Genomic DNA, 20737 nt, shown 5'->3' on the forward strand with positions numbered 1-20737 from the left:
TCATTACACATAAGCGTAACACATCTTTGGAGAAGAAGAGCACAAGCTTTTGCAAGAAAAGCAGCGTGAAGCAACAAATAGTCGTTTGTTATCTTTTCCTCTTCACTACAGTAGCTGCTAGAAAATAAGCAAGGGGTAGGCAATCTTCCAGCCAAGAAACCCCTGAAATCTTTGCCCCTCTTTTAGTCTCATTTCTTCCTTTTCTGAACTCCACTTCTCTATAAATTTCCCTGTTTCCTCCTTGAAGTGGAATTTAGAAAAGAAGGCTCTGTCTACAGTACTCCTACCTCCTACCTTTTGCTCACTCTGAGTAGCAGACAGAACTGGTTTTACCTGTTCTGTCCTGTTCTGTTCCAATATAGGCAACTCTATACTGAGCTTAAAAAGGGACGCGGTGGCTCAGTGGGTTAGGATGCTGAGCTTCTCGATCAGAAGGTCGGCAGTTTGGCGGGTCGAATCCCGAGTGCCGCATAACAGAGTGAGCGCCTGTTACTCGTCCCAGCTTCTGCCAACCTAGCAGTTCGAAAGCACGTAAAAATGCAAGTAGAAAAATAGGGACCACTACGGTGGGAAGGTAACAGCGCTCCGTGCGCCTTTGGCGTCTAGTCATGCCAGCCACATGACCATGGAGATGTCCTCGGACAAGCGCTGGCTCTTCGGCTTTGAAACGGAGATGAGCACCGGCCCCTAGAGTCGGAAACGACTAGCACACATGTGCGGGGGAACCTTTACCTTTATACTGAGCTTAAGCACTTACCTCTGCCTCTTTATCCTTCATCTTTTAGCTAATAAAAGGGGCAAGTGAGCAAATAATGATTGTGGTTGCTTTGTGATCGTGATAAGATTTGAGTGTGTGAGAAGATTTGGGCATGCTATCTCTTCTCTTCACTAGCCAATCTCCATCTCAGCTGTTTGCCTTTTCCATTAGAATTTTCCTTCTTGAGGTCCTGATTAAAACATTATATTTCCTCCCCCTTTCTGTTTTTGGCACAATCTCCCCAGGTTTCCAGCAAGTTAGAGGAAAGACAGCAGATGAGATGTATTTGTGTTTATCAGTTTCCTCTGATTTGTGGCTTTCAATCACTTCCACTTTTGTGGAATAGTAGCCGGGCAGATAATGAGTTCATTTCTCCCACTGTTAGTGACCTAGTCATATAGGTAAAGGTAAAGGTTCCCCTGCACATGCATGCTAGTCGTTTCCGACTCTAGGGGCCGATGCTCATCTCCATTTCAAAGCCGAAGAGCCAGCACTTGTCCAAAGACATCTCCGTGGTCATGTGGCCGGCATGACTAGACGCCAAAGGCACACGGAACGCTGTTACCTTCCCACCATAGTGGTCCCTATTTTTCTACTTGCATTTTTTATGTGCTTTCGAACTGCTAGGTTGGCAGAAGCTGGGACGAGTAACAGGCGCTCACTCTGTTACACGGCACTTGGGATTCGACCCGCCTAACTGCCGACCATTTGATCGACAAGCTCAGCGTCCTAACCCACTGAGCCACCGCATCCCCTTGACCTGGTCCTATAGATAATCATAAAAAGGACAACTTCTCTCCTCTTGAGTACTATGCAGCAACATTGTTTATAAGGATTTGAAAATGACATAGTTGAAGAGAACAGGGATTAAGCAACAGGAGCAGCAAATTTTCTTCTGGCATTGATTTGTTTCAATTTAAAGATAAGTGGACCTTTCCTAGCATCCCAAACCATTAATCAAGCTAAAAGCTATTGATCATTTTTAATTCAAATTTAGAGGAGAAAGGAATATTGCTTCACTAAATGTGTAACACAGTTAAATATTTTTTAGGTTACCTAACCAAACTCCTGCGAAACCATACTGTGTATGCCTGTGACGGTGATCATTTGAGTCTCCGGTGTCCTCGGCATTCAACAATAAGTGTCCAATCTGCATATTATGGGCAAGCTTACCACTTGTGTAGTGCACAGCAACCTGAAGTCATGGTGAAAGAAGCACTAAACTGTGTGGCATCTACTACCTTGCAGGTATAAAATACTATATTGTAGCATTTTAAACAAATCAGAAGTCTTTTAGATTATTTACAGTAGATTAAAAATGAAATGAATAAAGTTTCAGTATGCTATATCTGAAACATGCTGGAGGATTTGTATTATTCATCATGAGACTTTATCGGATAACATTTCTTCACAATTTTATCCCTTCAGAATAAACACTTTTTCCATATTAATACAGAGAGTAAATCTGAGCAGTTGTAAAGCTGATATTTGATTGTTCAAAAATTATAAAATGAGATTCGCATGTTAAATTACATAACTTTTTAAATGAAACTGGTTGAAGTTTGACTGTATTTAAGCACACGGTATTCAAGAACGCATTGGAGCAGGATCTCAACATCCTAAGAGTAATCCAGTTGAGGGGGTGGAGTTGTCACAGATCTAAAGTTGCTGAATGAGCTGTCTGAGTTCGTCTCTTGCCAAGCAGATTGGGACCAAAGACCACCCAACAATGTGAATGTCTATTAAGATTCGTGGCCAATGGTCCAGTGTTAATTTGTGCCAATCCACCAAGTTTTGTCAGAATTGTCTTGGCATTACTTTAGGTCAGTGAAGTTTCCTGAAAGACTTAAATCTATATTGCCAACTGAAAAATTCTGGCTCGAAATTTTCAACCAGCCACAAAATGTATAGCATAGTATTGATAAGATAAAGGAATACTACCAATAATTACATTGAAATATCTACCAGTCAATTTCATAGCGAGACTATGTCGTACTAACTAGGCTAACAGTTCAGAGGATCTAGTATAGAGAATTTCTGATTTCTCATTTTTGGCATTTTTGACTGCCTTCTTGGAGACATGAAAATATAATTGTAAAGCATTTTTATGTTTTAGCCATAATAGTGCTACAGCCCAGTCACTTGATAATATATAGGCTAATTATACTTAAGGTTTTGGGGAATATTGCTAATACTGCCCCCTTTTAAGGCAAGAATTATTTCCTTAATAGAACAACTTAGAAATAGCAATACAAAGAATAGGAAAGTCTTTTCCTGAATAGAAATCATGTCAAAAAAGTGGTCAGACATGAATGTACCCTGCATGGTAGGATCTTTAATCCTCCTAATTGGCATGATATTTACACATGGGCTCCCATTGTATTCATTCAATGCCCGTAAATACATTTCGTTGAACTGTAAGAAGGCAAAGCAAATGGGATTGTAGGCTGAGGCTTCATATTCCAGACTGAGTTTAGAAGCAAAGTCATTGATTTTGGTTCTGCTTTTTATCCTGCATTTTATCCTGCTACAACAATGGAAAAATAATAAGATATTTGAGCATTATTCTAGTTTAGTATTTTTTGTTTAAAAAAGTTGGGATGTACAATATGAAAGGATATGACCACATCTAGGATTCATACAGCAAAAGGGAATAAAATGTTATACTCTTTCGTTGGGGAGTCTTGTTCTACTATAGGCAGATAAACCACCCTTCCTGCAGTCTGTATTTGTGTTAGTACTATTTTGATGGTTTTCAAAAGAAAAGAAGTATAACACCTTAGTTGCAAACTAGATTTGAGTATACAAGTTGAAGAACATGAACCACAAAGTCCTGATGATTTATATAGGATTACTATTATAGTTAATTGCATTTATTTTTGCTTTAGTAATAATGAGCACTCTGAATTCAGTATGCAGTACTTGAATCATCATAAAGATATTCTGTTCTTACTGCTAAGCAGAAATCTCCAGCATTTTTTGTGTGGTAGATGGTTTATATGTCACTGCTTTATGTCCTTTTCCTGGCTAGGTAAAAACACATCCAAACAAATCACTGCAACCACCCACAATCTTTTCCCCAAGAAGCCATTTTTAGCCCAATGTATATTACAATATTTCTTCAATATAAAGGGGATTCTTAAGGGTTATAATTTGCTTTGAAGTATGCCATCTTTCCATTTTTAATGTGTTTCATATTTTTACTTTTACATTGAATGGGATTATGGAGTATACGGAGGTCAGTGTGGTATAGTTCTTTATCCTGTGGTAGATTGTTTTGGGCAGATTATATTACAAATATATGTGTATGTTCATTTTTACCCTGACTCATCCACTTCTTTCTTCTGGTCTTCCCTATTTTGTAAAATGCAGCATTTAGCCAATCTACTGTAGTCCTGCCCACACATACTTACAAGTAAAAGGCATCATAGTCAATACAGCATTTGTCCAAATATGTTTGCATAGAATATTCCTATAAATATGATCCATGTGACTGTTCTTAATCAAAGAACATTGCAGCCACAAAAGATATGGTTGAAACCACCATGATTTTACATTTAATAAAAATTCATCATTATCAGGGGAGAATCATAATGCCATGTGCTAGAAGTTTCATAAACATGATTTATAAGTGCTGCTTTGCAGCAGTGGAAAAGTACCCTGTGTAAGTCCAGCTTTTTTTTTAAAGAAAATGTGAATTCACATCGGTACTTGGTGTTCTGACTGGACTGAAATAAAAATATTTGTCTGGTTTTATTTTAATTTAAAAGATCTCCAATTGTTCCAAAATACCCCAGGATATTTTTAGAAACAGATCTGATTATTTCTATTTAAGCTGTCTGAAACAGAAAAATAAACCAATTAGAGTATTCTTTTCCAGAATAAAAAACTTTATATAAAGGATTTTTTTTTGCTGAAATCTGAAGGGAAATTTTTAATCTATAAGCGTTCAGACCATTTCCATGTTTGAGCATGTAAGTAGCAAGAGTTTACTGCATTCTCAATTAAACCTTACTAGTCCTATCTAAAGGGACGCATTACTGAATTTAACAGCCTTAGGGCACTTCAAAACTACTTTTTTGCCCCAACTCAGAATCAGTTCTAGACCTGATTAATATCACAATATTGTTTATTTTAGGAGCTCAATTTATTTATTTTTCCACTCTTTACCGATTTATTGATAACTTATTTATTTATTTATTTATTTATTTATTTATTTATTTATTTATTTTTGGGACTTATATGCCGCCCTATCTCCCGAAGGACTCAGGGCGGCTAACAACAATAAAATACAACGATACAAAAGTTAAAAAGAATTAAATTAACAGCCCCAATAAAATAAATTAAAATTGAAGTTAAAAATTAAAAAAACATTTTAAAAACCCTATCGTCAGTCCAGGTCAGCCTGATGGAAAAGAAGTGTTTTAAGGCCATGGCGAAAGGACCGGAGATCTGGGGCCATCCGGAGCTCAAGGGGAAGTTGGTTCCATAGGGCTGGCGCTCCCACAGAGAAGGCCCTCCCCCTGCGGGTTGCCAGCCGACATTGTCTAACCGACGGCACCCTGAGGAGGCCCTCTCTGTGTGAGCATACTGGGCGATGGGAGATCGTTCCCGGCAGCAGACGGTCCTGCAAATATCCCGGGCCTAAGGCATGTAGGGCTTTAAGGTAAGTACCAGCACCTTAAATCTCACCCGGAGGACAACCGGTAACCAATGCAGCTCACGCAGGAGGGGTGTAATATGGGAGTATCGGGATGCTCCCATCACTACCTGCGTGGCCTCATTCTGCACCAGCTGGAGCCTCCGGGTGGTCTTCAAGGGCAGCCCCATGTAGAGAGCATTGCAGTAATCTATACGGGAGGTAACGAGTGCGTGAGTGACCGTACATAGGGCATCTCGGTCCAGATAGGGGTGCAACTGATGCACCAGGCGAACCTGGGCAAATGCCCCCCTGGCCACGACTCCAATATGATCTTCAAAACTGAGTCATGAATCCAGGAGAACGCCTAAATTGCGTGCCCTATCAACTGCTCCAAAATTGTTATGGCTCTGCAGACTTAAGAATGTTTCACTTTCCAACTGGTGGGAACTCCTTTTGCTCATTTGGTGGGTCATGTGATCTCCTTTTGCAGCCTTCTGACAAGCAAAGTCAATGGGGAAGAAAAAAAGGTGAATACTGACTGGTTTTTGTCATTTGCTGGTTCTCCTATTTCAGGATTGAAATAGATGGAGATAATTGTGGCTTGGTTTCTTTCACATTGCTTTTTGAGGAACTAATTGTGGATGGAGAAGTTGGTGGTGTGGAAGGATCCTTAGGTCCAATAAGGAAGGATAGGAATTGCATCCTCATTTATAAAATGCAACAAACAATATTTTTTGGCTATTAGAATCACAGGCTGAGCCACATGACAGATAGAACCACATAATCCATGGAGAGAGATTAACGGCTTCAGTTGCCAAAGCCAGGATTTCTTTCTTTCTTTCTTTCTTTTTTTCTAGATTGGTGGGAATTTTGAAGAGTTTGAATTTTAACTACAGTATGTTAAATGCAGGTAGTCCTCGACTTACAACAGTTCATTTAGAGACCATTCGACATTGCAACGGCATTGAAAAAAAAGTGACATGACCATTTTTCACACTTATGACTGTTGCATCCCCCCCATGGTCACGTGATTTACATGCGGATGCTTGACAACTGGCTCATATTTATGACGGTTGCAGTGTCCCAGGCAGTAGTGGGATTAAAATATGTGAACAACCAGTTCTCTGTGTGGATGCCGCTTCCAGAAGTCCACTCTGGGCTTGGGCAACAAAATATTAGCTACCGGTTCTGCCGAAGTGGTGCGAACCGGCTGAATCCCACCACTGGTCCCAGGGTCATGTGAGCATCTTTTGCGACCTTCTGACAAGCAAAGCCAGTGGGGAAGCCAGATTCACTTAACAACCTTGTGACAAGGAAAGTGGTAAAATGGGGCAAAACTCACTTAACAAATTTCTCACTTAGCAACATAAATTCTCGGCTCAATTGTGGTTGTAAGTCGAGGACTACCTGTATAAGCTATTCCTGGATTGGTTGGTTGTCAGGACTTTCATTACAATTTCAATATATTTTTCTCTTAAAAATTAGTTGCTTTCTGCAACAAGAGCTCCAGGGAGCTTTTAAACAGTTTTTCCTTACTTAAATTCCAGTAGATAGAATTGTATTGAAATTATATTGAATTGATAGAATATGAGATTATTAGCTAGACCAGGGGTAAGGTGAGCTAGACTATGAGAGCATTAGATAGAATATGAGATTATTAGATAGTAATTTTCACTATAATGTAGTCCTGTGGACCTTTCTTTTAATTCTCTTCTATGTGTTTTGTTTTCTCAGTTCTCTTTTATTTGTTTGCATGAAAATTATAGTCTCTTGCCCATTTTAAATATATTGGCTCCAGGTATTTACTTCCAGAAATTTGAGGAAAGTGGTTAAAAGCACTTTCCTTCTTAGTGCTAGTAATGGCAGTAAAGCCACAGTATATAAATATTTGAAGCCTTAAACAGCCCTTCATTAGAAGTTAATTTAGGATAGCCAAGTATGACAGAAATGCATTCTGCTTTGTATACATTTCATTTACTGGCAGCTGAACTTGTCTTCATTTAGTGGGGTTGGGGAGAATTAAAAATGGTAATTTCAAAAGTGATTTGCCATCATAACGTTAATTATGTATTTCAAGTTCATTGAATTGTAGATCTTCAGATTCCTTTTCTCATGGCAGTTTCTGAAATGGAACTCTGACATTACTACAACTTCTTGTTTTTCCAGTGTTCATGAAACAACCTGTGGTAGAGATTTGAATCTAGGCTTCTTATATTTAAGTTTACTCCTTAGAACAGAAACATCTCTGGTAATGTGTTATTTCACGTAATTTGCTTTGGAAATCTTATTTCAGTACTGTAATAGATAAATTTATTACTGTTAATCAGTGGGTAATGTTTGTCACGATAGATCTTAAATTTTCAGGATATGCATTGTTGTATAGTTATTTAAACTGTTTTTTAAGACTTATTTTTGGTCATTATTTTAGAAAGTACTCGACGAATGCCAGGACCTGAGAGACTGCCAACTCCTTGTTAATAGTCGACTTTTTGGATCTGAGTTATGTCCAGGAGTCACTAAATACCTCCTAGTCTCCTTTAAGTGCCGACCTAGTAAGTGATTTGCAGAATGATCAAACACAATTTTTTATGTATGTTTCTTTCAGTTTAAATTGTAATAACAGCACAAAAATCCTTGCATGGAATTCTGCAAAGGCCTGACCTGGCTAAATTCAGATTGTTGGGGGCAATTAAGCTGACTTTGTAATAATGCCGCTTGGGGGGGGCGAAAGCCCTAATAAGCAGGCATATACATAGAATGAAGGCTACTGCTAAGCTTGTAAGCCGCCCTGAGTCTTCGGAGAAGGGCGGGATATAAATGGAATTAAAATAAATAAATAAAATAAATTCAAACACTGCAATCACATGTAAAAATGTGTTTGTTGTGCTTACCCTTCCCAATGTGGGCATCTTGTAAATTAGTGAATTTCCCTAATCAGGATGAACTTTGATGAGAATTCTTGATAGTGGAGTCCATATAATAGGAAGGTGCCCAGAGCAGGAAGCAATGGATGTCTGTAAAAATAATAGCTGATAATGTAAAAATTATAGTTAATAGCTTTGCGTGTTACGTGGATTGTAGTTTATTAAGTAAACTATGTTTATAGAAAGTCTAGCTTAGCACGGTGTGCAAGCCCAATCAAATTACTGTGTAAAATCTTGTGGATATTCTTGAGTGCATTATTCTTCCCTATTCATGTACACACATGTACATGTGTTAATGCTAGATAATATATATAAAGTTTCTACAGAGCCCCAAAGCTACCTGTAGCTGCTTTTCAAATATATTCACATATATACAAGAGTATTATCAGAAATGCCTGGAAAATATTTTTTTTATTAAAGAGTTTTACAGATACATTTTAAACATAAAACCCATCCCTTCCCCACCCCCACCCAATTTCCCCTCCCTCCCCCTCCCCCCCCGACTTCCCAGAGCATAATACAGGGTATTGACCCTAACAATCTTAAACTATAATATGCTAACTAACTATAATAACACTTTAAATCCTATCACACTTTAACTCTCCTTAAAAATAACAAAATAATAATAAATCTTATAAATCTAATACTTATTCAAATGCTAAATGAAACTTTTTAGTCCCATATTTATTCTGAATGTAATCAATCCATCTTCTCCATTCCAAGATATATGTTTGTTGCGAATGGTCTTTCAAATATGCTGAAATTTTTGCCATTTCTGCCAGGTTCGAAACTTTTAAAGTCCATTCTTCTATAGTAGGCAAATCCTCCTTCTTCCAATATTGCGCTACCAAAAGTCTTGCTGCCATTATTAAATTCAACATCAATTTAGTTTCTATAGCAGTACAGTCTATAGTAATACCCAGCAAAAATAATTGTGGAGAAAACTTTATCCTTTTCTTAAATATCTTCTGCATATTCCACCAAATTTTAATCCAAAAAGCTTTAACTTTTTTACAAGTCCACCATATATGATAATATGTTGCATCATCACAACCACACCTCCAGCATTTAGGCTGATAATTTGGATACATACATGCCAATTTCTTAGGATCTAAATGCCATCTATAAAACATCCTGAAAATATTTTTCGATATTATCCAGAAACAACCAGCAGTCTTTGGCCAGAAACTATTCCAAAGTAAAAATTATAGAATTATCACAGATGTCTGTGGATTCATCTGAGCCTGAGCTGTGTTAACTACATTTTTCCTGGGTTTGTTTGAGTGGATAGTGTTGTGTAACGGGTTCTTTGGCGCAGGAATGAAGACGAGGCAAATGAGTACAGGAAAACTTTTATTTTATTTCTTGCAGAACCTGTACTGAGGAAATGGCTTCAACTAGCTGCAATATATAGATTAGCCCCTAGGCGGCAGCCAATACGTTTGAAGCAACCATTGCCATCTAGGGATAGCCAATAGTAGCACTGGAGACTTGTAGTCTGGGTTGCTGGAGAGCCGTTAGCTGCTCCAGTAACCCACGTGGTATTACTAATGAGCCCAGTACATAACAGATAGTATAAGAAAAAAACAAAAGAAGAAATAGAAAAGTGATGGTGTATCCAACCACCATTACCATGCAGGATCATTGGCTGAATGTGATAATTTATGGAGCTGGGAAGACCTGTTAGAGCTGTTGTTGACATCCCTTTAAATTTTAACTCTTTTTTTTCTTTTTAAGTATCTGGTGAGAAATGCTGGGTAAAGTCTCTATAGTTGTTGTTTTTGTTGTTGTTCCCCAATAGATGCTGGGGAACAAAAAAGGACTTTGTGGTACATGCAGCCCAGAGACAACAATTTGCCTGTCAGCGTCACTGGGAGTGAATCCTCTCTCTCTCTTAAGGTCCCTATTCTGTATGCTAAGGGATTGGTTTGGAATATGGCCAAAGAAAACTCTTGCCTTATTTTGTCTAGCCCAGGGGTCGGCAACCTAAAAAAGAAAAAGAGCCACTGGGAACCGGTTCCATCACAAATTAAAAAAAGAGGGAGCCGCGTGCGTGTGTCCATGCACGCGCATGCGCAAAAAGGTTTTTTGCGCATGCGCGGATGCACGCGGCTGCCATTTTTTTAAAAATGAGATGGAACCGGTTCCCGGTTGCCCGACGGCGACGGCCCGTCTGCAAAGCTGCCGCTTTCGGCAGCTTTGCAGACGGGCCGTGGCAGCTTCCTCAAAGAGCGGCGCCCATGCCCATTCCGAGAGGTGCGCGCGCACCTCTCCGAATGACCGGAGTTGCGCGCGCACCTCCCCAAACCTTTGGGGAGGTGCGCGCATACCTCCGTGCGAAGGGGCAGCGGCGCCGGTCTTTGAAGAAGCTGCCGAAAGCGGCAGCTTCCTCAAAGAGCGGCACTGCTGCCCCTTCGCGCGGAGGTACGCGCGCACCTCCCCAAAGGTTTGGGGAGGTGCGCGCGCAACTCCGGTCGTTCGGAGAGGTGCGCGCGCACCTCTCGGAATGGGCAGGGGCGCCGCTCTTTGAGGAAGCTGCCGCGGCCCGTCTGCTAAGCTGCCGCTTTCGGCAGCTTCATAGACGGGCCGTGGCAGCTTCCTGAAAGAGCGGCACCGCTGCCCATTCGCGTGGAGGTACGCGCGCACCTCCGGTCGTTCGGAGAGGTGCGCGCGCACCTCTCAGAATGGGCAGGGGCGCCGCTCTTTGAGGAAGCTGCCGCGGCCCGTCTGCTAAGCTGCCGCTTTCGGCAGTTTCACAGACGGGCCGCGGCAGCTTCCTGAAAGAGCGGCACCGCTGCCCATTCGCGCGGAGGTACGCGCGCACCTCTCCAAATGTTTGGGGAGGTGCGCGCGCACCTCCGCCCATTCGGGGAGGTGCGCGTGCACCTCTCCAAACGGGCGGTGCCACTCTCCATTTGGAGAGGTGCGCGCGCACCACTGCCCGTTGGAAGAGGTGCGCGCGCACCGGGCGGCTGGGAGCCGCAAGAGACGGCTCAAAGAGCCGCATGCGGCTCCGGAGCCGCAGGTTGCCGACCTGTGGTCTAGCCCAATGGGGTACAACTGGTTTTAAAAAAATACACAGGGTATATAACACATGGTGAAGAGTATAAATAATTATGAGTGTTTAAATCATCTGCCATAATTCTCCAATGGGATAGGGATTGTTCTTAATCTTATTTGATTTCCATTCTGCCTTTTTACCTGAGAAAAGTAGTATGGCACTCAGTATTGCTCAGTGGTAAAGAATGGAGTTAACAGACCCCCTGTTTAGACCTATTATTGTCTTAGCTGGATCTCTCAGTAAGTGTGTGATTCTTTCACCATTTATCTCCACTGCATACACAAGTGGCAATAGAACCTGCACAGAATGTTCTTTTCGCTTATCCAAGAGCCCAGTTATCTCTCAATGTTGTTGTTTTTTTGTCCCTTTCTTTTTCAGGTGAATATAAAACTAGATCAGTGTGTGAAAATGAAGAGTTGAAACTACACTGTCATGAATCAAAATTTCTTAACATCTACTCAGCCTCTTATGGCAGGTCTGCCCATGAGATGCACTTCTGTTCAACAAAAATGAATCACCTTCCCCAATATGGTAGGCTGACAAAGTTTAAGTGAGAACTCTTTATTCCAGAATTTAAGTATTACAACTTTTGTTTTTATCCCATAGGAAAAAAATGATTTGCCTTTCCTGACTCCCATTAGCATGGGAGTTGAATGCTTGTAATTGTTTCCCAATTCAAAATTCTTGAAACTGAGCAACTGTGAGGGTATGGCGTGAAATTTACCTGGGATAGACAATTATGGCTTCCTTATAATCGTGTTTCTTCCATGTTGCTTTTTCGTGCATTTCTCTCTGCTCCTGCTTCTATGTTACCGAATAGCATAAAAGGTTAAAAATGATTAAAGGGAAATAATTCTAAATTAATAGTAGATGTCAAGTAGGTATTGGTTACTGTGGACTGCAGATTGTTAATTTATGCATATATTTATTGTATCAAGGAATGACTTCCAAGTCGGTCAAGATCTCCAAATGAAGCTTCAAATCCATCATATGTAAAAGTCAGATTGGTCTCTACCTTGCAAAAAAAAAATCTTTCTCACTGCAGCTTACATGCTTTGAACTGTCCTTTTCTTGCTGGTTTTTAAACTGTTGCTTACCCAAGGATTTTTTTTTTACCTTTGTTTTTTATATAAAATATTAGTATATTTTAAATGCCTTGCTTAGGTTTCTCTTGTTCTTAATCATACAGCACAGTAATTGACAGACAAAATACCAAATATGGAACACTGTATCTTTATTGAGGAAAAAGAAAGGAATTAGGGGTGGGGAAGACAAAGAATTGTAAAAACTAGCCAACTAAAATATTAAAACCTTTGTGCCAAGCTCTGAGTAGGAATCTCGCTGTAAAGAAGTCCAGGATGCAACTCAGTTAAGCGCTCATCCATAAAGAAATAACTTGAGGAAAGCTTTGGAGTTCCAGAAATAAGCATGGTTGCCTTGGTGAGATTTCAGCTGAACCAAATATCAAAATCTAAATGAAGCCTCTTTGACATCCCCCTTTGCTCTAAAAACCACAGCGCTCCAGAGAGAACCACAACTAGCTTTTCTTTTTCTTTACGTTTTAATTAAAATTCAGCATGACAATTTTTGTTTCTGTAGAAAAAATTTTCTGGGAGTCCAGAAAGATCTGCACCTTATAAACAGGTTCCACCTGGGATGGCACAACCCCATCAAAAACTAACATTGAAAAATCCCTGGAAACAGCAAATCCTTAAGTGACTGAAGAAAAAGGTGGAATCTAAAGAGAACCAACAAATAAACAACGGACTTGGAATCATATTGTAAAGAATAACAATACTCACTTTCTTACTGATTCTTCCTTCAAATCCCCTTCTAAAATGGAAGGATTTGACTGACAAGAGTGGAAACGATGTTTGGCTGCACATGGTTGTCATAAGTTCAGCATAAACTCCGAATAAGGAGAAAAGCAAACACACCATGTCTCTTTGCTTATCAGGGAGATCCTTTTTTGCCAAAGAGAGCCAGATGTTATTGGGGTGGGGTTTTTTTTGGTTAAAACTGTGATGATCACATCAAACTCAAAAAAGGAATACAAGACTTGAGTGTACTCAATGTACTGATGGATCGAACAAATTGACACAAGTAATACAAACATATCTCTTTAAACATGATTAAAACTAATAATGGAATTCCATGTTAGCACAAAGAAGAACAAGACAAATCATAAACTTAATGATCTATATAAGTAAATGATCTGCTACACCTGTCAGTCTGCCCAGTATTTTGGATTGGTTAAACTAGGAAATTTAGCCAGTTCCAGTTTAGCCCTTAGTATATAATTTCAAACCGATTGTTTGCCTTCAGATTCCTAATAATTAATTAATAGGCAATATAGCAGTTGAAAGACAATATATCGCTCAATGTAAATTTACCTGAAAGAGTCTGGCTAAAATTTTAAGATAACGTATGCTCATAAACCATACTGTAGTTAGCATGCTTGGAAAAAAGTTACACAATACTGTACATATTTTAATGAAAGGGTCACATTCATTGTGAAATGATATATAACATTAAATATGTGCTTTATTTCATTGTTTCTAATATAGCTTTTATACACAATATATCTAATGGAACTGAATAATCTCTATTAGCATGCAGAGGGTGGTGTTACTTCTTCCCACTGTTGTGATTCCAATTAAAAATAATTTCCCTGAAGCCATTGCTAGACCTATAAATTAACTCCCAAAGCAAATTGCTCTGAATGAAAGCAGAAGGTAATTTGCACCAGAATCTGCATACCACATTCCTACTCTTCCTGTTCCCATCCCACAGTATTTATAACTTTGATTAATACTCTGCTATTTACCAAACATAATTGAGATCATATTTCTTTCTGACACATATCCTTCCAGTATTATATGGTCACTAATATACACATTGGAGTACTAAGGAGCCTCAATTTCACTATAATTGGCTGTAGTTATTTCCATTGAATAGCTAGCTTTTGTATACTAGAGATGAGACACCAGAACTTGAAAATAGAAGAGGCTTTCAATAGAGAAAAAAAGACTTGCCAGTTTTATTAAACTTTGTGCAATTTATGGCTTCAACAACTCTGGATAATTTGCATGTCAAAACCCATCTAAAACCCAACTAATTGGTGACTTAAAGGATCTTTTCCTTGAAAACAACAGATACTGGACTATTAAATAGCAGCTCAGACCAGGACTGGTGTTTTACCACTAGTTTCAGAGCTGCTTTGATGGTTGCTTCTTTTCATTACCAGCTGAATAAATGTGGACCAAATAAAATCCATCAGCATTATTTGGCATCTGTCTGGTTGCTAACCACTAACCGGAAAATATGGGCAAGGATTGCAAGGGTTTAGAATGAACACAGTTTTTTGTTTTTGTTTTTAATTCCTGTCCTTTAAATTCCTCTTCTGACCCTAAGATTGACCTTGGAGTGCTAGGGCTTGTTTTGGCTTTATTTTTTTAAATTTTTTTGCCACATTTCAGTCAGTTCGCTACATTGGGACTGTAGTTGTATTTAATAATTAAGTTTAGCCAGTGCTTTTTTTGTAAAAGAAAAAGGTGCCAGAACTCACACGTCATACAACCCACCTTGCCTACCCTACAAGGTTCCATTCAAAGAAGGTGCTGGAACTCCGTTCTGAGGGTTCTATGACAAAAAAAGCCCTGAGTTTAGCTGCTCGGAATTGGTTTACCCTAATTCAGTCTGTGCATTCAATCCGCAGCAAAACCTCTTCTTATTTGTCTCTCCAGTGTATTGGGTGGTAACTGGCGTGATCATATATTCTTCTACCATCTCTGCATAATTCTTGGGAATTCCCATAATTCTTGGGAATTATGCAAATGATCACTTCTTCCTTGCCATCATTGGGCTTTATCAGCAGCAATTTCTATATAGCTTTCTGAATTAATGTTATTCGTGCACCAACAGATTTATATCTCTGCAAGCACGTACCAGTAATCTCTTCAAATAAATCATTTTTGTTCATATTTATATATATGTGCATATTTCTTTCTCCTTTTAGATTGTTTTTCCTATTCAGCTTTAGAAGTCTTGTCGAAGAAGTGCTATGGGAAACAAAGGTGTAAAATTATTGCTAACAGTCATAACTTTGGAAGACCATGTATGCCTGGGGTGAAAAAATATCTCAATGTCAGCTATGCATGTGGTAAGAAAAGTATGAAAATCATAAAATTTACAAGCTGCAACATTTCAAAACCTGGGCATCTTGCATATATATGTAAAAATCATATTATTCCCGTATTTTAATATCTAAGATAAGTACGATAATTGAAATGCATTTTTTTACAATTAATATAATTTGACTTGAAAATACATTGGCAAAAATCTAATTATGTTTCTTGGATGGATCCGGTTGAGGAGATTCTTCTTGGATGATCATCAACCTTGAACGTAGTCAGGTAATAATCAAAAGGCCTTGTGGAATTTGGCATGTTGATTATTGAACTTGCTACCGTACAAAATTACACTTCTGCAGTACCTGTGCTAGGGATGGGTGAGGGATTAGATTCAGTCTGTGCAAATCCTGAGTTATTTTTGGCAGGTCATGAAGCAGGTGTGATGCAGGCAACATCATTAACAAGGCAGAGTACAGATTAAATTTAGGCTGGCACATTGTGCCATCTCATGGACTGGAAAAAAAGCAGATTAAGCATGTCCTTAATTTGGTGAACTGTGCCTGTGGAATATATTTTTATAATTTTTTTACTTTACTAGTTATTTCTTAATCTGTTTAATATTTTGAATTGAATATTAGTGCATATGTACTATTATTTATGTACTAAATTATTGAATGAAGGCAAATATACATGTTCCAGGACAATGTTGTAGGATCCAATCTGGGTCAGTCACCAGGACCAGAGGTTTAGTCTTCTGAGCTTTCGCATTTGTGTTGGAAACCATTTTCACCATCCATTTAGTCAGATTATACATAGGGGTGTTGTAGTGCTACAATAAGTCTGAGGGGGACTCCCTATCTTGGGGAGTCCACAGAATCTTGCTGGGGGCAGCATCCATTTCTCTCATTTTCCACCAATCCTTCTCCATTATACAGTTGTTTTGTTTGAGTTGGCCGAGATAAGCATTCAGTTGAGTGACCATTGTTCTCATCTCTGATGTCTTTGCTCATCTGTGTGCTGAGGAATCATTGAGCAGTGTGAATGCCTTCATTTCATAGTCTGTGTGGTTCGTCACCACCATTGAGTGACCTTTGTCTGCCAATAAAATAACAATGTCCTGATCTTGTTTTAGGTCTTTCAAGGTGTGTCGCTCCGTTGTGTTGAGCGTATTGTTTGGTTATGTATTTTATAAATAGCTAATTGTGATAGTTTAATCTGGAAAAATGGCTTAATAAATTTTATAAACTACTGTACCAATAGAAATGACATTTATATATAAATATTAATGGGAAACCTAAAAATTGGGAAAAATTAGTCAGGACATTGATTGTCTAAAAAGATTGAATGTTAATACAACTAGGATATGCATAAATTAAAAATTATTGATAAATGTAAGATTGTTAACTTTTATTTAATCGATATAATAAGAATTGTATTAATTTAAAGATGAGACAGTAAATACTAAGGGGAAAAGAGAGGAAACATTTAATGTAATAGTTTGAGATCTGTACTAAAGATATTTGTATGTTATTGAATTATTGAACAACTCAGCCGCCACGTTGCTTTTCAAATATTCAAATGTAAAACTAGAAAACCAATAAAACTTTTCTAAAAAAAAGAAAGAAATGACATTTAATTTTGACTTGATGGTAGTGATTAGTTTCCAGAATCTTTTTTTAAAGTATCTGTGTAAGACTTGATTCCATGATGATGACGATGATTTTAGCAAAAATTAAGATCCACCAAAAGTTCCTGTGATGAATTTTTTTCTGAATCACTTAGTTTTGCCTCTGGGCTAATCTGTATAACCAGCATTTCTAATCCATGTTTGGCCACTGACCATTTCTTAAGGGCAAGAATACATATGTCATTCTTTACCTACAAGCTATTCATTTCTTCTCCTGCAGTGGTGGCTCTTTCGTTTTAACAAAGTGAAGTTGACAAGAACTGTACTGCTTATCTTTAGCTAAAGTGAGAGGAAAAATGTAATTTGTTTCTTTCACTGTCCATTAATGGGCACAATGAAAACATGTCCAGTAAGATGGGAATCAAAAGAAGAAGGGTCAAATGAGAGGCCTATCACATGTTCTCAAAGACCCACCCACATAGAAGAACCATTGGTGCTTGTTTCCCCAAAATAGGTGAATCAAGGGAATCCATCAGTTAGGAGGCATAATAGATGGTCTGGCCATCATGATGGCTGAAGCAAAAGAAGGGCTCATATTCCAGGAAGCTATTTCATAAGATGTCTATATTTTCAGTTAGTCTACGATTGGCAGTGAAGCCACAATGCAATGCATAAAAGCCCCCAATTCAGCAAGTGACATATTTGTATAGAAGTTGACTTCTCTTTATAAAGCTTTTTGATTGACCGACCTCTAAAATGTAAAGTGTGAAGGGAAAAAGCTGCTAGCAAACTTTCCAGTATTGTCTGTAGGAGGAGCAGGACATATGTTTTAAAATCACCACAGATAACATTTTTAATTTTCAACTTTACAGTTCCCAGATTCATATTGGCAGCAGTTGATCCAATGGTTACCATACTCCCTCCCTCTTGGAAGCCAAAAGAAGTTGAATATGGTAAATTTAACTGTTTGTAATAGACATTTGCCTTTAAACAATTGAGTGGTTTAATGATATACTGTAAAAGAGGAGGGGTCTCTCTTCATGATACTTGAAGGATCAATGTTCAATTCATTTTGAATTCTGTAGCAGAGGCAACACTAAAAAAAGTGATGACAAAGAAATGGACAGAGCTGAGAAGTTGAATCTCACTAAAGACTCAATTGACTTCATTGACTTTGTTATTTGTCACATAAACAAACTTTATTGCAGAACTTGTAAATAAAATAATCATCATTTTATTATTAGGAGTTGACTAAAGATATAATTCTTCACATATCTAGTTGGTGGGAATCATAGCTTAGAGCAGGGATGTCAAACTGCTGGCCCGCAGGCCAGTTTCATCATACCGAAGCCACGCCCACCCCATTGCTGGCAATGCAAAAAGAGTCACAATACATCACGACACCTCATGTGATGTGGCAAGTTTGACACCCATGGCTAGCCTTAGAGCATGTTTAGTGTGAAGAAACCTCTTACTAATTTCCTGGTATCAGCAGTGTTAAAAATTCCTAGGGAAAACAGGCAACAAACATCTTTTCTTAAAAAACATTCTCTTGTATTTATAAGTTGTGTTATATAATAAAGTAAAATAGAAAATTAATATAAATTTTGCTTTAAAGCTTCATAAAATGTGTTATTAGACAACATGGAAACATGGAGATGTTAAAGAAGGTAATTGCTTGCGATAGGATATTTAAATTATTCGTTTAACACTTTCATTTTCAATTTGGAAAGTTAGTTCAAATTACAATCTAAATTAGGAACCTTTTTTTTCTTTCATACAGATATAAATTTTGATCCAAAAGAATCAAGAATTCCAAAGAAGGAAGGAATTATAATTAGCAGCAGTTTGGCTACATTTGCATACATTAGAGGTAGAACACTTGTACTTTATATTCTTGTATTCTGATAAGAAGTCCTATTACTGCTAGCAATTACATTTTTCCAGAATTAGTATAAAATATTAAATACACATAATATTTATGGCATTTAAAGCTTCATTGAATTATTATGTTATATTCTTTTGTGAACAATATTCTAGTTAACAAGGTGCTTAAAGTATTATTTTGCTTTACTAAACTCCATAGAGGAAAAATCCTTGAAGAGATAATTCACATTTTTTCTGGTACTGGTGGCTATTGGCTGAGTTAAATAATTGCATCTTTCTGATCTTGAAAAATGGGGAAAAATGGATCTGTTTAGAACATGGGTGAAAATCTACTGGGAAATACCAGAGTTGCAGGCAACAAAATTGGGGAAAAAAATCTTGGAAGAAGATAATAGTAAACTATTTGCATATCGTTGCAAAAACTACATAGATCCATCTCTTACATCACCTAAAATCATATTTGACTTAAGAGTTTTCTTAATGTTGCTATTGCACTTTATTTTCATTCCCATATTGCTGGCCAGAAACAAGCTAGCAAGGTCTGATGGATTATGTAGATTTAAATATTAAAAGATTATCTCAGAGGTCTAGGCTTTTCGGAAATGACAGCAAATTATTATTACTCCCATCCATCCCTACATAAGACTCTAGTCTGGGATTTTGTTTCTAATTTCAGATCACCTTGAAAGAGCTGCTCTCTTGTTTGTGTCTAGTGTTTGTGTTGGCCTAATGCTCACACTTTGTGCTCTGGTAATGCACACTTCTTGCTGCGATGATGTGATAAAGCTACGGAGGATGAAAAAGCATCTGGTGCTAGAAAATCAGAAGGCTGATGGAAACAATGAAGACGAGGAAGAAGAGGAAGAGGAAGAGAGAGCGGGATCTTCTGTTTCAGATTTTACTGATGAACTAACAGGGCTATGCAGGACTTCATATACAGCTTATTGTGCCCTGGACGCAGCCGAATTGGCTGAGAGGATAGAGCGGCGAGAACAGATCATGCAAGAAATCTGGATGAACAGTGGCTTGGAAGCGTCTCCTACCAGAAGCTTCAGCCCATTCTATATCAATGAACAGCAGTGCATTTGTTTTGGATAAAATGCACCTCTTTTCTAGAACTACCTTCTGTGAAGGATCATCTGCAATGCAATGTAATAATTATTACAAAGCTATATAAATAAGTATTTAAAATACCTTAAAAACAGTTTTTAATATGGCATATTTTGAACGCTGGCCTCCAACTTATCCTATTTATTTTACCTCTGAACTGTTTATAATTGTTTGAAAATTAGAACCTATATTAAAAAAACCAGCACTACATATATTTGCACTAAGAAGAAGCTGTTTGGGAGCATAAAAGGCAAGGTTGATACAGCTAAGATCACTATGCAGATTTTTTTTCATAATAGCTTGCAGACATATTCCATTAGTTCAAGCCAATCAAATCTAAATGTATTCCTGTCTTGAAAATGTCCTATATTTTATTGCAGTTTGCAGGAAACTTGAAGAACAAAGGGAGGAAAAATGTCACTTCCTACTTATGAAATTTAGAAGTGTCTGAACTTTCCCTATATGTTCATATAGTGGCATGAAATGTAACAAGGGTGGGGCACCTTCTGATTTTTTTAAAAAAAAAAATCTGATGGGTTTAAAGTCAAAATTGGCTAATAGCTAATTAGTGAGTTAATACTGAAGTGGGAAACCTT

General features: G+C 38.1%; 1 protein-coding gene across 2 annotated transcripts in view; it reads left to right on the top strand.

Moving 5' to 3' along the window:
- The window catches only part of EVA1C (eva-1 homolog C), a 36147-nt gene extending 15927 nt beyond the window's left edge, over positions 1–20220 (top strand). For both annotated transcript variants that reach the window (XM_083361553.1, XM_083361554.1), the window contains exons 2-8: positions 1809–2005; positions 7828–7951; positions 11763–11915; positions 15403–15546; positions 18017–18097; positions 18928–19017; positions 19708–20220. In XM_083361553.1, coding sequence (XP_083217679.1) covers positions 1809–2005; positions 7828–7951; positions 11763–11915; positions 15403–15546; positions 18017–18097; positions 18928–19017; positions 19708–20129 — 1211 coding nt within the window. In that variant the 3' untranslated portion in view covers positions 20130–20220. The remainder of the gene's footprint in view (positions 1–1808; positions 2006–7827; positions 7952–11762; positions 11916–15402; positions 15547–18016; positions 18098–18927; positions 19018–19707) is intronic.
- Positions 20221–20737: the final 517 nt, after the last annotated feature.

This window comes from Vipera ursinii (assembly GCF_947247035.1).
Source record: "Vipera ursinii genome assembly, chromosome: 4".
NCBI classification, from domain to species: Eukaryota; Metazoa; Chordata; class Lepidosauria; order Squamata; family Viperidae; genus Vipera; species Vipera ursinii.